The 16,664-nt window shown below is 41.8% G+C and overlaps 1 protein-coding gene across 4 annotated transcripts in view; it reads left to right on the forward strand.

Annotated features, from left to right (window-relative positions):
• The first annotated feature begins 3,261 nt into the window (after positions 1 to 3,261).
• PATL1 (PAT1 homolog 1, processing body mRNA decay factor) overlaps positions 3,262 to 16,664 on the forward strand; it is a 28,923-nt gene continuing 15,520 nt past the window's right edge. Inside the window, exons 1-10 of one of the 4 annotated variants that reach the window (XM_046643977.1) lie at positions 3,262 to 3,612; positions 5,585 to 5,696; positions 11,558 to 11,775; positions 12,306 to 12,386; positions 13,006 to 13,200; positions 13,584 to 13,655; positions 14,128 to 14,229; positions 14,664 to 14,753; positions 14,983 to 15,206; positions 16,401 to 16,490. In XM_046643977.1, the coding sequence (XP_046499933.1) occupies positions 3,598 to 3,612; positions 5,585 to 5,696; positions 11,558 to 11,775; positions 12,306 to 12,386; positions 13,006 to 13,200; positions 13,584 to 13,655; positions 14,128 to 14,229; positions 14,664 to 14,753; positions 14,983 to 15,206; positions 16,401 to 16,490 (1,199 nt within the window). In that variant the 5' untranslated portion in view covers positions 3,262 to 3,597. The remainder of the gene's footprint in view (positions 3,613 to 5,584; positions 5,697 to 11,557; positions 11,776 to 12,305; positions 12,387 to 13,005; positions 13,201 to 13,583; positions 13,656 to 14,127; positions 14,230 to 14,663; positions 14,754 to 14,982; positions 15,207 to 16,400; positions 16,491 to 16,664) is intronic. The other 3 variants (XM_046643979.1, XM_046643978.1, XM_046643980.1) reach the window with 3 other exon arrangements.

The raw sequence follows: 16,664 nt of genomic DNA on the forward strand, positions 1-16,664 counted from the left end.
TATTTTTAGTTGTGGGTCCTTCTAGTTGTGGCATGTGGGATGCTGCCTCGACATGGCTTAATGAGTGGTGCCATGTTGGTGCCCAGGATCTGAACCAGGAAACCCTGGGCCGCCAAAGCGGAGCACGCAAACTTAACCACTCGGCCACAGGGCTGGCCCTAGAAGCCACCTCTTGATGGGAGAACTGCCAAAGAATTTGTGGCCTTGTTTAATCCACCACAAGTTTTACCTTGTAAATTTTTATTTTCATTATATGGCTAGCCCTTTTGTCCTAAGATCTGTTGCACCAAGCATTCCTATAACTTTCTGTTGTAAACTTTCTGTTTAAAGTTCTATAACAACTTTATTAAATACAAGAGGAATGACCTTCTGGGCAGCCCACCACTCTTTCCCCCCCCCCCCATATCCCTTTGCAAACACTCAAGGACAATGTCTTAAACCAATGGTTCTCAAAGTAGAACCAATAGCATCAGCATCACCTGGGAACTTGTTATAAATGCAATTAATTCTCACGTCGCACTTCAGACCTACTGAATCTGAAACTCTGAGGACCAGGCCCAGCAGTCTGTTTTAACAAGCACTCTTGATGATGCTGAGAACCACTGATTTAGCGTTTTACACCACTAAATGAAAATTAGTAGTGTAAAACTCTAATACCATCTGAAACCAGTCTTGCAAGAAAATACATTTTATGGGTTTTTTCTTTACCATGATTTTTTTTAAAAAGAACATAGTCTATAAATACCACAGTGGATTATTTACAGCTTCTGGAGAAAGAAAAGACAATGCCAAAGAAAGCTTGGTGGCTTTCTCTATTTGATGTCCTCTCCCAGCTGTCTAAATCCTCTCCCGCCTACCTGGCAGGCAGGAACTGACTCTTCTTCCACCTACTCAAGGGACACTCTCTGGAGGTATCATACCTTACCTTTTTTTTTGGTGAGGAAGACTGGCCCTGAGCTAATATCTGTTGCCAGTGTTCCTCTTTTTGCTTGAGGAAGATTGTCACTGAGCTAACATCTATGCCAATCTTCCTCTGTTCCGTATATGGGACTCCTCCTCAACGTGGCTTGATGAGAGATGCATAGGTCTGTGCCCAGGATCTGAACCCGAGAACCTCAGGCCACCAAAGCGGAGCACACAGACTTAACCGTGATGCCATCAGGCCAGCCCATACCTTACTTCTAAAGAATCACTTGTGCAAAGAATTTGTACACTCTCCATCTTAATAATGGGGCTATTACACAGCCCCAAAAAATACATTATTCACTCAAAGTGACCCTCATTAATCTCCCTCACAGACAGGCGTTGTGTGAGAAAAAAAATGGGTAATTTTGTTGATCCTCTCTAGGACACCTTGTTTTCTATTTCTTTAATTTCTGTTCTTCATTCTTTCTTTCCTTCTACTTTCTTTGAGTTTATCCTATAGTTCATTTGTTTTCAGGCTTTCCTATTTTCTTATATAAACTGTATATAAAGTTGTATCCTAAAAGTCTTATGTTGACATGTTTACCATTCAGTTCTAAATACTCTCTACTTTCCATTGTTTTCTTAAGCAGTCCATGGATCAGAAGTGTGGTGGTTTTTTCTAATTTCTTACTTCTAACATAATGATCAGAAAACATGATCTGCCTCATCAAAAATCAGCACACTCTTCCTCTAAAAGGCCAGATAGTAAATATTTTAGGCTTTGCTGGTCAAACAGTCTCTGTTGTAAGTACTCAACTCTGCTTTTGTTGCCCTAAAGCAACCAAACACAATATGTAAATAAATGAAAGTAGCTGTATTCCTAAAAACTTTCCTTACAAAAACAGGGGATGGCCAGATTTGGCTGTGGGCCATAGTTTGCCAACCCTTGGTCTATCTATATGGCACCCATTCTTTGGTCACTGTTAAGACTCGCTGTTACCTAGCACATGAAGTTTTGTAATGTTCCATGAATGCTTCAAAACCAATTATCATCTTACCCTTGGCCTGCTCCACTTCTTTAAGATTCGGGCGTGGCCCATGTAAACATCTGCTTTTGTTAACTTGTCACAGTAATCAAGAGACTGGATTTTTGGAATCAAACAGACCTCAGCTGCCAGCTTTGCCACTTGCCAAGGGGTGGTTTGGGGTAAATTACTTAATGTCTTTAATCCTCAGGTTCCTGGCTATAGAGAAAATATCACTACCTACCTCACGGGGTTGGTGTGTGAAGAAAAATTCGAAATAATCCATATAAAGCACCTAGGAGAGTGCCAGGCCCACTTCAATCATTATCAGTAGTATTAGTATCATCATGCCATTGAACCACCACTCTGAGGCAGGTATGATGAAACTCAAAAGAAACTAAGGCTCAGACATGTTTAAAGAACTTGCCCAAAATCTGATCGCCAGTGACAAAGCACTGATTCCCACCCAGAACTTCTACTGCCAAATCCAAAGTTTCCAGTACTTGGGCTCTGATTAATCCAGTCACACTAACACGTAAGGAATTCACTGTGTGCTATTCGTAGGCGAGGCTGCATTCTAAGACACCAGGAGAAAGGAGTTGCGAAATGCACAAGAATTAATCCTACACGGCGCAAGTTTAGTCCTTAAGGGGAAAGAGAGAGTTCCGTGAGCTCAACGGGCTGAAACGGCCTGGGAGGTGCTAGCCGAGCTAACAAACCACCAGATTTCTGGAATCAGGGTATACAGGCTTATAACCCGCACAAACTCTTTTCTGGGCTTGATCCTCTAAGGAAGTGGTGTCACCCAGGGGCGCAGCCAGGCTGGCGCTCCTCAGCCTCGATGACCTGCTGCCCACGCCTGTTGCTGCCCTTTTGGGCTCTCCCGCTCCACGTGCCTGGAACACCTGGCGCCTAAAAATATCACGTGGTTGAACCTCCCGGATTCAACCTCCTGGTTGAAACGTCTTCGGCTTTTTAAAAGAACGGGCGCCGTCATCACTTTGAAATACGTAAATCACAGCCCTGACCTGCCGCTGATTAAGGGGGTGACGTGCAGTTGAAAGTGGCGACAAATTCAGCCCCTTTCGAAGACCCCAACTTTTCTTTTTTTTCCCTCCACTCGGCGCATATGGTACACGGTGAGGACCGCCGAGCAGCCCGAAGGCTGCGGTGGATGTTGGATAAATACCCAGGAATCTCCATTTCTCCCAGCCCAGGCTCAGCCTGGGACTCTTCAAAGCCTTATCCTGTGACAATCACAAGGGTTTTCTCCGCCCCGTCGGTGACGGAAAACTCGTGACTCGGCCCTGAGCGCTGGGCGGGCGCAGAGAAGCGGGGGGCGGAGCTGTCGCAAGTCCAGCTCGAGGGAAGCCCCCGACGGGCAGCGCGTGCGCAGTCTCTCGCCACGGGACCTCCTTCCCGCCGCTGAGACTAGGAAGCCGGACGCCAAATCAGTCCCCGCGCAGCCGCCACCGCCGGGCGCCGAGCGGGGCGGCCGCCCTCCCCGAGGCGCGCCTGCGCACGTCCCCACGCACGCTCAGGCGTACGGCGGCGGCCAGGGGTCGCGAGCCGGTGGAGGACCCGTGCGCGGAGGAGCCCGAAGAGTCAACGCTTCTTCCCTCCCTCCCCCATTCCCCTCCCCGCTCCCTCCCCCCCCTCCCCGAGAATGTTCCGCTACGAGGTGAGCTGTTGCGACCGGAAGTGACCCCTCCCTCCCTCCCGCGCCCCTCTGTTTCTCTCATCCCCGGCGTGTGCGTCCCGCGCCCCTGGGGGGGAGGGGGCGGGCGCCGGGACCCGCGCCACCGAGAGGAGAGCGTCGGGCCTGGGGTCGCGGGGGTAATCCGAGGGCTGTGAGCTGCCTTCAGGGGGCGGGACTGACCTATCAGTTGCTGCTGGGGAGAGTTGGCCTCTGTTTTGGGGTGGGGAGGGCCCGTTAAGTGCCATAACCAGACCACCCCCCAACCCCTACCCTGGTGGGAACGTGGAGGGGAGTGCATGGCACCTACCCTGGGGTTCTTCTTGAGGAAGAGTCACCCGGGAAAGCCCAGAGACACGTTTCCCGCCCTGGACCCGGAACCACCTCCCCTCCGCTTACACACACCCATGCAAACAGGCAGCCATCGGAGTCAAGGGGGCCTGGACTTGCCCTTTGACTGGGGCCGGAGACTGTCTACTGAAGAGGGCTCCGGGTTGGGAAGGGGCGTGTCCGGCACAAGTTCCTTCTGGGCGAGTGGACGGAGACGTGGGTTTGGTGACGGTCCCGGGAATGTAGCAACAGTCGAGTGTCCTGACCCTGTCACTAGTTCACTGTTTGACCTTGAACGTCTCATAATCTCCGGACATAAAGTTTCTGGATTTGTGGAATGAAAGGGCTGGTCTAAATGATCCCTAAAAGTCTTTCCAACTTAAAAAAGTGATTTGGTTAAGTGGATCTTTATGATTTGGAAGGGAGTGGCTGCTGGCGGCTGCCTCTGATTTGGAGGCCGTTGCATGCCTGCTTTGTGTAAGTTTGCGAGGGCTTAAGATGGGTAGAGTGGCCCTTTGACCTAAATTTTTGGAATTGCCTGGCTAAGAGGTAGCCATGCAAGGTAGATCGCAAACCTGTGTGCCCAGAGAGTGTGGAATGCCTATGCTGAGTCTGTGAAAATTAGGGACACATACTTGATAGGAATGTTTCAGGACCAAACTGACTTTATGTAAACATGGAGAGAGAAGAAGAGACGCAGTAGGCAGAGTTGCCAAAGAAAACTTGGGAAATACATCAGTTGACTGAAGTGGAAGGGGAAAATATTTAAAATAGAACACACCAAGTTGTTACAGTGATATCTGATCATTGTTCAGCAAGCCACCATCTTTGCGTAAATTTTTGCTTCATTTGATCCTCACAACAACTCTCTGAGGTAGGTGGTACTGTCCTTGCATTACCACTTAAGAGACTGAGGCTTAGAGCCTAACACAGGGCCTGAGACACAATAGGCGCTCGAGAGGTATTTAATTAATTAATCAGGAAGAATGTGGCTTGCCCAAGTTCGCACCACTTGTAAAAGTGGAGCTAGAACTCGAACTTGCCATGTCACAGTTTTTGGAGAATTGACTTAATTGTGATTGAAAGTTTAGCTTTTGGTTTTGTCACCAAATTTGGGGCTTATAGGAAACAGAAGGGGAGAAGGATGGAAAGTAAAGAGAAAGCTTTAAAAGGGAATTAAAAAATGGTTGAAAAGGTGACATGAATATGGGGAAGATGAGAATTTTGTTGAAAAACATACATAAAACTAGTGTAAAATAATAGTGTTCGTTTTCAGTTGTCATTACTCTTCTAACCACTGATCTGAAAGGAGCCACTGAAGGAAGTTGCAGCCCTAATTTCTTGGTTGCATGAGGAAATGCCATTATTAGATTCTTGATAAATGGAGAAATGGAACGTTTGGGGGAAAAGGTTACATGCCATAAGGACTAGGAAAGAGAAACTGAAGGAAGGAAGATCTTGAAATCTTGCAATGTCAGGGAAATTGGGGGATAGAAAAAATGCCATCTTTACAAGAAGTCATAATGAAGCTATTCTGTTAATTGGGAAGGTAAGATGAACATTTTTAGAACACTTAAAATGAGGTTGTGAACTTCATGAATAGCTAATCTCTTTTCTCTTTTTTTAGTCTTTGGAGGATTGTCCTCTGGATGAAGATGAAGATGCATTTCAGGGCCTGGGAGAGGAAGATGAAGAGATTGATCAATTTAATGATGATACATTTGGGTCAGGTGCAGTTGGTAAGTGGTATCTTCCTTTTATAATGTCATCTTGGTCTCTTGCTCTTTTCAAATGCTCTCTTTTGTAAGTGCTTTGTCTTAGGAGGAGTAACCTCAGTCATTGACTTGGCATTCTATTCCTGTTCTCAATCAGTAATAGTCCAGTCTTCACTGGAAGCATCTACTTTGCCCCCTCTTGGTTTCTTTTTGCCTCAGTTATAAAACCAGGTGTTCTCTAACCCTGACCCTTCCGGCTATATGATCTATGGCTCTACGTTGACAGTATAAGAAATTCAGATGGTTAGAGAAGTAGACATTTTACAAGGGTTTAACATAACCCTAGAAGAAGAAAATTTTTATTTGTAGAACATGTAACTTAAGGAAAACTACTGGACTAGGAGAAAACGCACATTCAGATATGTATGTTTTAAAATTCAGTTAATAGTATGTTGCATGACCCTGCTATTGTCTTATATCTTCAATAAAATAAAAAGCTTTTTATGCCTAGAATTTTGGTGATAGAAAGTCTATAAGTTAGAAAAGTGCTGTTCATAGATGAAATTTCCCCACCCCTCCATATAGATAAATATTCTAGGATTTGGAAAAGGTTAAAAAGTTAAAGAAACAAACTAAACTTAGCACAGAGTTTAAAATTACTGAGATGGGAAATTTAGGGAGCAAGCTTATATGGTAAAGTTTGAGAATTAGAGATCCTAGAACAAGTATACGACCAAGTTAAAATTAAACTGTACTTTTAAAAGAAATGAATAAGTAAGAGTCAGTGCAAATATTTTTGCATTGACTGTTGGTGTAGAAAAGCAGCAATAACAGTATATAGATTGGAATGTGTAAATATTTATGCTGTCTTTGGAATCACAGCACTTCTGTCTATGCAACAAATAATCAAAGTTAAGTAATAAGAAGAAGAGGAAATTGCAAGATGTTGAATATCAAAAACAAATAAGAGTCTTAAAAGTGTTGTATTAGTTACTGGTTTTGCAGTGATCTAAACAGCTTAAAGTTGTTAAAGCTTAGACTGAGTTGAATGAATTGGCAAAAATGAAAGAGTATACTATTGTCAGTCACGGTTTACAAAATTCAGTAGAGATCTAAAACTTCCAGTATTGGGAGCAGCAGGAGAAGTGTTTAGGGTAGAAGCTAGACTCCTTGCAGAAGGGAACCGAAGACCTTTTGGAGCATAGCCACGGTTTAGGAGATGAGATCATCCAAGAGGATGATATGATCTAAGATGCTGTTCTCTCTCCATGGAGATCACAGGGAAAGGGACGGAGAGTAGAATTACAAAAGCAGGCACGTGATGTGAACAGCAGATTTTATTCGGAAGTTCCTTTGGTAATAACCTATAGAATACAATGGAAGCTACAAACATGGTGTGCTTGTTTCTGGAACTTTTTCTCTCTTAAAATATTATGCTAAATGTTACCGTTTTTTAGCAAATTCCTCAGTATTAAAAAGTAGTTGATAGAATTGATTTATAGGTATTATATTAAGATGAAGCAGCGTAGGAAATGTTCTAGTTCTCAGTTTTGAACCTGGACAGAAGAGGAACAGGCCTGCCTTCTCACTGACTTCCAGAGCTCTGTGGACAGTCTTTTTTTCTGAGTTTCTATGTTCCTCACAAGATGGGGAAAATATTGCCTTAAAAGGATGTTAAAGTGCACAGGAAAAAAATACATGATGGAAAAAAAGAAACATACACACGCATTGAAAAAGCCCTTAGGGTTACACAGTCAAAGAACAGGTAGTAAAAAGTAAAGAGATGAATTAGCCTATGTTTGGCCCACTTTGTACGCCAGAGCATAAGGGTGATTAAGAAGGACTTCTTGGTCAACAAAGTTTATAATGGAGAAGAGATTTCCAAATATGAACCCTTTCCTTTGAGAGTATAATATACTAGAAGTGTAAAGTTAAAATCTTAATTCCTCGTAGCATCTTGATATGAATACTATACCGGTTTATAAAAAGAAAATTGCTTTGTAAATCAACCTGTGACTTGTTTAATACACTTCTACAGGTAGATACACAGCTGGTGTAGAGAATTTAAACCAGGAGGTAAAATGTCAGACCTTTGACGTATGTTTTGGTTTCATGGTTTTTAACTCAAAGAGTAAGTGACTTGAATAATACCTGTTAGTACAGTAGTTATTTTAAGTCACTGGCTGCAAATGCCCTGATGTCACCCTTCCTTAAGAAACTAGTTCTTCTGCATGGAAAAGTGTTTGTATCATCTTAGAACAATAAATGGGCCATAGTAACCTCAACTTATTCTCTAAAAATAAAAGCTGACACTTACAAGGTGCTTATTATTCTAAATGTTTTACATATACTATTAGTCTTCACAGCAAGCTTGTGAGGTAGATACTATTATTATCCTCATTGTAACAGATGAAGAAGGAAAGTGCCAGCTAGGTTAAGTAACTATAAATACAATCAGTATAGACTACCAGTTACGTTTAAACAGACTTTGGGGAATCTTTGGGAATCTCCTGCCTCCACTTGAAAGGGCTCCCCATTCTTGATACTCCCTTTTATTAATAGTTGCTATAATCTTTAGGGACTGAAATTGCCTTAAAACTAAATCACCTCTACTTCCTTTTCATTTTGTTTTTATTCAGAAATATCCTTGAGACAGACTTCAGAGGAATTACTACAAGTATAAGTTTATAAGAGCAGCCAGGTATTCAGTAACCCACATCAGGGTGTAGATTAATTAGTTGAAAGAAACAGCTAGCTCTTTCCCTCCATTTCTCTGTTATTCTTTTCCCTACCCTTTATCATTTTGGCCAGTGTGGATTGAGGTCAAGCGTTGGCATATCTAAGTAACTGTATTTTTATATCATTTGAACAAGATACAGAGTGAAGTACCCTCTTACAGTAAGGGCATGCCATCTCTGACATACTGCTTCAGGTGATTTTTCACAAGCGCAAGAAAAATCTAAAATGATAGTGGTGTTCCATGGCATAGATTCCTTTGCTTACATGTTTGAAAAAGTAACAATTCACAAAAGAGCCATACACACAGGATATGGCTGTTTAACCAGTGTTTTTTTTAAAATGTATTATTAAGGACAAATAGACTGTTCATCTGTGGTAGGATCTGGTAAAGTTAGTAAACATGAGTACAGGAAGTGGTGAATGAAAACAACACAAGTTGGAACTCTGCTGCATTAGAATTGATCTATCAGCAAATTAACTTCCTAAACTGGGGAAATAAATGTAAAAGCAACCCCTTAATTCAGGATTGTAGACTCATTTTTTGGCATTGCTGAGTTAGTAAAATGGCAAAAAATGATTTGTCCTTTAAAAACTTGCTCAGCTTACTCTTTCTTAGCAAAGATGATGCAAATATCAATGTCACAATTCATTTTTAATTACACTATTCTTTAAGACTATTTTTTCAGATAACTGATAAATAGTGTAATTTTCATCTAAAGTGGATTTTTTCTTTTACCGCAGTAGTACATTCAGATCTACCACAGTGCCCAAAGACAAGACAGTGGTTCTGATCATACCAAATTATAAATTTTAGAGTCCCACTTTCCTTGCTTTTTGGATCTCTACTGTTATGTGACACAATGTTATATAATAAAAATAGCAAATTTTAACTGTTTATAATTTGACCCTAAAAGACTTAGCCTATTTAAATATTTGCTTAAGATGTTAAGATACATATCATATTCATTACATTATTAATCGTTACATTGAAAATTTGCAGATAATCCAAATTTCCATCAGTAAAGGATGGATTGAATTAGTTTCTCAATAGAATAGAATCTTACATAGGTATTAAAAAGAATGAGATAATATTATCAGTAGTTATATGTTTGTGTTTGTGCAAGAAAAGATGTCCGAGACGTATTGCTTAAATAAAAAGAAGTTAAATGTTACAGTTTGTGTTTTAAAAAACTTAACATAACTGTGGGATTATGAGAAACTTTCACTTTCTGAGTTACATATTTTTGTGATGTTTAAGTTTTTTAACAAATCTGTATTTTCTTTGTAAGCAGAAAAAAGAATAAAGATAATTTTAACAAGTTGCACATGAGCCCCTCAGAAAATTGTCAATAATTGAAACTTTTTTTTTAAGTGGCTACCATTTTTTATACCTTATTATGTAACAGGCGCTTTTTTTTTTTTCTTGTCTTGGTACTTCCTGTTCTTCCATCTTCTTTGTTTTAATGAGATATATAGAAAAATTATATGAGGAGGATTGTCATTGAGGACACGTTTTCAGAATTCTGTGTTTCTATGTTAGTTATAATGGGAATTACCTGTTATCACTCTCTGTTGAATTTTATAGGACATAGAAAACAAAACTAAAGTAAGAGTAAAATATATAACGTATACAAAAAAGTACGTAGGTTTTTTCAGGTGATTCAAAAGTAGCACATGGTTAGATGAGGTGAAGGTTGAATTAAAATGAAAAGGTTATTAGGGGAAGCTTCAGTGAGGAGGGAAGGGTGTCTGAATTTGAATGAAAAGGAGCAAAGTAATGAGTAGAGCTTTTGTGGTGGAAGCAGAGTGGAATGGAGAGATTGGAGAGCGCTAGAATGAGAGATGTGATGGGAGTAAGGTCTAGTTCTAGAGAAGCTGATAAAGGGTCCTGAAGACTTGCGTCTGCTATAGCGGGACTCAAAAACAGTGCTGTGTCAGCATAAAAAACGAGCCAACAACCTCGTGCCAGTGCCACAGACTATACAGTAGGGTGCGGGAATAGCAAAGACATAGTTAAAATAGAAGAGGAAGTGACCTGGGTCCAAGTCACTGTCACCTTTGCCCTGGCACATTGCAGTAGCTGCCTGGCAGGTCTCCATGCTTCCAGTTTTGCTGCCCCTTCTTCTCCCCAAATCTGTTTCAACACAGCAGGCAGAGAGATTTCTTTCAAAAAGTCAAGCCACATCAGAACCTCCAGTGGCCCCCCCCTTCAATCAGAGTGGCTCTAAAGGTCCTGAACGAGCTCCCTCCTACCTACTACTTTGACCTCATTTTCTTCTGCTCTCCCCCCTTGATCATTCCAATCCAAACACAGTCCTTGCTGTTTCTGAAAATTGTCTGTCTCTCATCTTAAGGCCTTTCCACTGACTGTCCCTCTGCCTGGAACATGCTTCTCCCAGATAGCCACGTGGCTAACTTACTCCTGACTCTTGGCTCAAATGTCGCTCTCCCAGTGAGACATACCTCTGACCATCCTATTTAAACTTGTCAATTTGCCTCTCTCCCTCCATATTCTTGTAGCATTTCATTTTTTAATATAGTACCTAATTTTCTTATTCATTATGTTTATTGTTTATTGTCTGTCTCTTCTCTGCTTAAAGGAAAGCTGCAGGAGGGCTAGGATCCTTGTCTGTTTTATACACTCTTGTATCCCGTGCACCTAAAATAGTGCTGATCACCTACCAGTTGCTCAACAAATATTAATTGAATGAAATGAAAGGATTTAAAGACTTGTAAAGAAGATGGCAATTATGAGCTAAGAGAAAGTTGTCTGCTAGTGCAGTGAGTTTTAAGTTTCCTTTTACGTTTTTGCGTGAAATGTCACAGAATCTCAAAACCAGTAGGTTGGAGTGGACATCTCTATCACCAGTTTAGAAATCGGTTTCGGAATATAGTTTGGACACCATTGGTAATGTATTAAGCTGTTACTCTAAATGCTTGAATTTTATTCCTGGTGTGATGTTATTTGTTCTCAATAGTGAAAAGCCCACTTAATATCCCTCTTATCTCATCTCCAAGTGGAAATTTAACTTTCCACTTATTTTCTGGAATTGGAGTTGTTCATTTAGTTAACAGAAGAGTTTTATAAAACCTTTTAGTTCCAATGTGAGCCATATTTCTTTTTGTATGATTTCCTTTTATGATAGATGATGATTGGCAGGAAGCACATGAGCGCCTGGCTGAACTGGAAGAGAAGCTCCCAGCGGCCGTTAATGAACAAACAGGCAATGGAGAAAGGGATGAGATGGACTTGTTGGGTGACCATGAGGAGAATCTGGCAGAAAGGCTCAGTAAGATGGTGATTGAAAATGAACTAGAAGATCCAGCTATCATGACGGCTGTGCAGACCAGGCCAGTTTTGCAAGTAAGTTACTCTGATTTGAGAGCTATGGCAGACTAATGATTAAAGTGAAGTGTCAGGGCCGGCCCCGTCACCGAGTGGTTAAGTTCACGTGCTCCCCTGCAATGGCGCAGCGTTTCATCAGTGCGGATCCTGGGCGTGCACATGGCACCGCTCATCAAGCCATGCTGAGGCAGCATCCCACATGCCACAACTAGAAGGACCCACAACTAAAAATACACAGCTATGTACCTGGGGGATTGGGGGAGAAAAAGGAAAAATAAAACCATTAAAGTGAAGTGTTGAGCTTTGCCACTTTATTTCATCTACTATCCTGAGAGAATTACATATGCCATAGAAAATTGTTAATAAAATTCCTGATGATAGCAATTTTAGAGATGAAGTTGGGGAATAATGTATGTTCTGGAACACTACGTTTCTTATTCTCGAGCACTTGAGGCTCTTTTTAAAGCCTTGTTTACCAAAAGCAGATAAGTCGCTCAGAGACCCCACACTGTTGCAGACTTTCTGTGTGTGTTTTCCTTTTTCCTTAGCCCCAACCAGGAAGTCTCAATTCCAGCATCTGGGATGGATCTGAAGTTCTGAGGCGAATCCGAGGACCGCTGCTTGCTCAGGTATTAAACTTTCCCTCCTTATAAAAAATTCCTAGTATCTAAAAATTTCATGTTGGTTCCTGTTGTTGTCCTTTCCTTACTGAAACAGTGTGTTGATGTCTCTCATTTGCCAGTATTATGTTGATTACTCCATCCCACACTCAAAGCTGTAGCTGTTGTTTGTACACTTCCTCAGCCTCCAGGATATTGTTCACTTGACTGTGCTTTATGTTGAAAAGGTTGAAAGGGAGCCATTGGAACTCAGATTTGTCAGCTTACGATTTGAATTACTTAAAAAGTGATTTCTAGGCGAAACTGTAGGGACAGAAAACAGATCAATGTTTGCCAGTGTTTGGGGTGGGGGGGGTTTAACTCCAAAGGGACAATACAAAGGAAGTTTGAGAAATGATGAAACTGTTCTGTATCTCCATTGTGGTGGTCGATCCATGGGTCTATGCATTTATCAAAACTCGTAGAACTATACCAAAGAGGGTAAATACTACTGGATATGAAATAAAAATATAAAAAATAATTTCTCAAGATAGTTTGGCATCTGTAGAGATTATTAAAACATTACAAGTTAGCTAATTTTTTCCTCTTTTTTTTTTTTTTTTTTTTTTTTTACTACTTCCTCAATTAGGAAATGCCTGCAGTGTCTGTATTAGAATATGCCTTGCCTCAGAGGACCCCACAGGCCCCCGAAGACGATCGGGACCTTTCTGAGCGTGCATTACCACGGCGGTCAACGTCACCTGTCATTGGGAGTCCTCCTGTTAGAGCTGTCCCCATAGGCACCCCACCCAAGCAGATGGCTGTACCCAGCTTCACCCAGCAGGTACCTTTCATTAACAGGCACTCAGCCCAGGATATTGGGAATCTGGGCAAAATTACTTGGGAAATTGGTGATGCTGGGAGGAGGGTGGAAGTTTCGGGTAGGCATTAGATTAGAAAGAAAAAGAGCCAATTAGAGGAGAAGTTAGTACAAATAAGAGACACATTCCCTAATGCCCTTTGCTGGTGCTGCTCCTGTTGCTGCTGCCTTTTAATTGGGGGAGAAAAAGGGTAGTTAACCACATTTAGTGTATTTATCCTTTTTAAAATGCTTTGCTGGCTGCCCAAAACCTTGGCAGAGAGGTAACTGAAAGCTGGGGGGAGTGGGAACACACAGCATTGTGCACGTCCCTTTTTACCTTTAAGATATCCCTGCTTTCCCTAGAGCCTGTGCAGTCCTGTTCCATAGACTTTCCTCCACCTGAAACCAGCAGCTGCAAAGGAAGGCCAATTTGGAAGGTATGGGGGGAGGGTGGTGTTGGTATGGCCTAGTTAGGCTCAACATCCTACGAAATGGTGGAGTCACAATGTATCACGAAAGAGCTGAGCATGGCGGCCATATCACAGGGGCTTCAGAATAGGACTTAGTTAATCCTCCAGCTTTCTTATCATTCCTTCTCCCTCACTGCTACCAAAATACATCCTTTTGGAGAGAATTCGCAAGTCAGAATATCTACTGCTACCTCCCTCAGATAGCATGGAAGGGTGGGGATAACTGGAGAATTAGCTAAATCTTCGTCAGTTAAAGGTGGCACGTTGTTGTGAGAGGAGTGACCAAAGGCTCGATGTGAACCCATAGCTGTAGCCGTTTGCTTAGAAGTAGGGCTTTGCATTGAGTTCAGTGTCTCTACCAGTACTTGAGGGGAGGCAGTGTAGGTAGAGGAAAAACTGGCTTCACTGAGTGTAGTTGTGTATATGTTTGTCCTGATAGATTCTGTGCCCGAAACCTGTCCATGTTCGGCCCCCAATGCCACCGCGTTATCCTGCTCCCTATGGTGAGAGGATGTCTCCAAACCAGCTCTGCAGTGTCCCGGTGCGTCACTTTACTACCTAATGAAGATGTGCATTGTCTTTGCTGATCGCTGCAAGTATGCAGACATCTCCTGATTTATACATATTTTATAATCTCCATACTTGAATTTCTGGATCTTCTGGTCCCCAGATCAGAAGACGTGGTTCATCATGTTTAGTTGTTTCTCACCTCAACTCTTTTCTTATCTTTAAAAATCTAAACTTGGTGTCATCGTCTGGTTTCCTGCTATTTCAGTCCCTCATTCTAGTGCTTTCTTTTTCATGTTACATGATCATAGTGCTTCATAATTTCTAGCATTACTCTCTTTAGATTCAGTGGACAGCTTCACTGTACGATTTGAGAGTTTTTATATCCAAATTTATTCTGCCTTTCTAGTGAATTCCCTTACTATATTAATTTGTTTCATAGTACAATTTTTTCTTTTTTTCCCTTAGAACTCTTCCCTACTGGGTCACCCTTTCCCTCCTAGTGTTCCTCCTGTTCTCAGCCCCCTCCAGAGAGCACAGCTTCTTGGAGGAGCACAGGTAAGCCTGTGATAAGCCCGACCTATGAAGAGCTCACGCACTTTCTGAAGAGTTGTTAGATGATACCCACCCCCCTTTTTTTTTTGCTGTTAAGCAGTCTCTACTGCCCCTTATTTTTTCCTTTAGTTTTTCAAACAAAATTATTGATGGAATCAGTATTCACTTTTCTGTGGATAAAAGCAGGGGGACTTGCTGATAACTAAATCTAAAATCTTGTCCCTCTTTATAGCTGCAGCCTGGACGGATGTCTCCCAGCCAGTTTGCACGGGTCCCTGGATTTGTTGGCAGTCCACTTGCTGCTGCCATGAATCCCAAATTGCTGCAAGGGCGAGTTGGGCAGATGCTTCCCCCCGCACCAGGCTTCCGTGCCTTCTTTAGTGCTCCACCCCCCGCTACCCCACCTCCTCCACAGCAGCACCCCCCTGGCCCAGGACCTCACCTGCAAAACCTAAGGTACACAAACAGACGCCACTGTGTATTCAATGTCAGCCCGGTCTCTGGATCATTGAGGGTTAGTGTTATACTATGTCTCTCGAGGGTTGCAGGGGAGCTATTTTGAGATATTGTTGGATCCTCAAGTTGCCAAACAGAGAAATATTTGATGGTCTCCAGGCTTTCTTATGAATCACAGTTCCCTCGAGTCACGTGTTTCCTGTGTACATTTGCACACCGCTAGTTAATCACCTCTTTTATTTTTTCTAAAGTTTCCTGTGTCTCACTTTCTATCCATTTTACAAACACATATCTACTCACATATACACTGAGTGCCTATCTGTTGACAAGAATTTCCATATGCCAAGGAACAGAGATATAGATGCTGAGTAGCCAGCTAATCTCAGTGCTTGCTTCTACCCTGGTTTTATAACAGGGAGGTTCGATTTCCTGCTTCAGCAAAATTGTGTTTTATTACATATCATATTGTATCAGTCAGGGTTCTCCAGACAAACAGAACCAATAGGATATATATGTAAGTAGAGATTTGTATTAAAGAATTGGCTCACGTGGTTGTGCGGGCTGGCAAGTCTGAAATCCATAGAGGAGGCCTGCAGGCTAGAAACTCAGGCAGGGCTTTTATGTTACAGTCTTGAGGCGAAATTCCTTCTCTTGGAAACCTGTTTTTGCTCTTAAGGCCTTCAACTGATTGGGTGAGGCCCACCCACCTTATTGAGGGTCGTGGCTTTTTTCTTAAAGTCAACCAATTGTAAAAGTTAATCACATCTACAAAATAACTTCACAGCAACATCTAGAATAATATTTGACCAAACAACTGGGTACTGTAGCCTAGCCAAGTTGACATAAAAGTAACCATCACATATGTATTTTCAGTGTCATTCCCAAGAGTTGAAACTAAGTATATTAAATTTGTTTAGAGACTTATGTTTAACAGTTAGGAGCAAAAAAGGAAAAGAATTATGTTGCTTTACTGTTAATTCATTCCAATTTTATGATCTTCCTCTTAGGATTTGAGAATTGCCCTTTGGGACACATAAAAATATGCATGTCTTTTCCTTCTGAGAGATCTCCTTAGAATGCACTTTAGCGTTGCCATGGGTGAACCTGTATGAAATTATCCTTTACTGACAGCATTCTTTAAAACTTCAAATCATCAGGACAGCAAAAGTGAAAACTTTTTCCTGTTTTTCTTAGATCTCAGGCCCCAATGTTTAGACCAGACACAACTCACCTTCATCCACAGCACCGTCGACTCTTGCATCAGAGACAACAGCAGAACAGAAAGTAAGTACCATCCTACTCCTTTGTGGTTTCTTAATTCAGCGTTTAATTTTGATAGTGTAACAAGGTGCTACTAATTTAGTTTACTTTTTTAGTAAATATAATTAGTATTGAGCTTATTTTACTGGTAAAGTCAGATCATCTATGCTGTTTTGATTTGTTATTGATATGATATTG

This window comes from Equus quagga, chromosome 17, assembly GCF_021613505.1.
Source record: "Equus quagga isolate Etosha38 chromosome 17, UCLA_HA_Equagga_1.0, whole genome shotgun sequence".
Classification (NCBI taxonomy): Eukaryota; Metazoa; Chordata; class Mammalia; order Perissodactyla; family Equidae; genus Equus; species Equus quagga.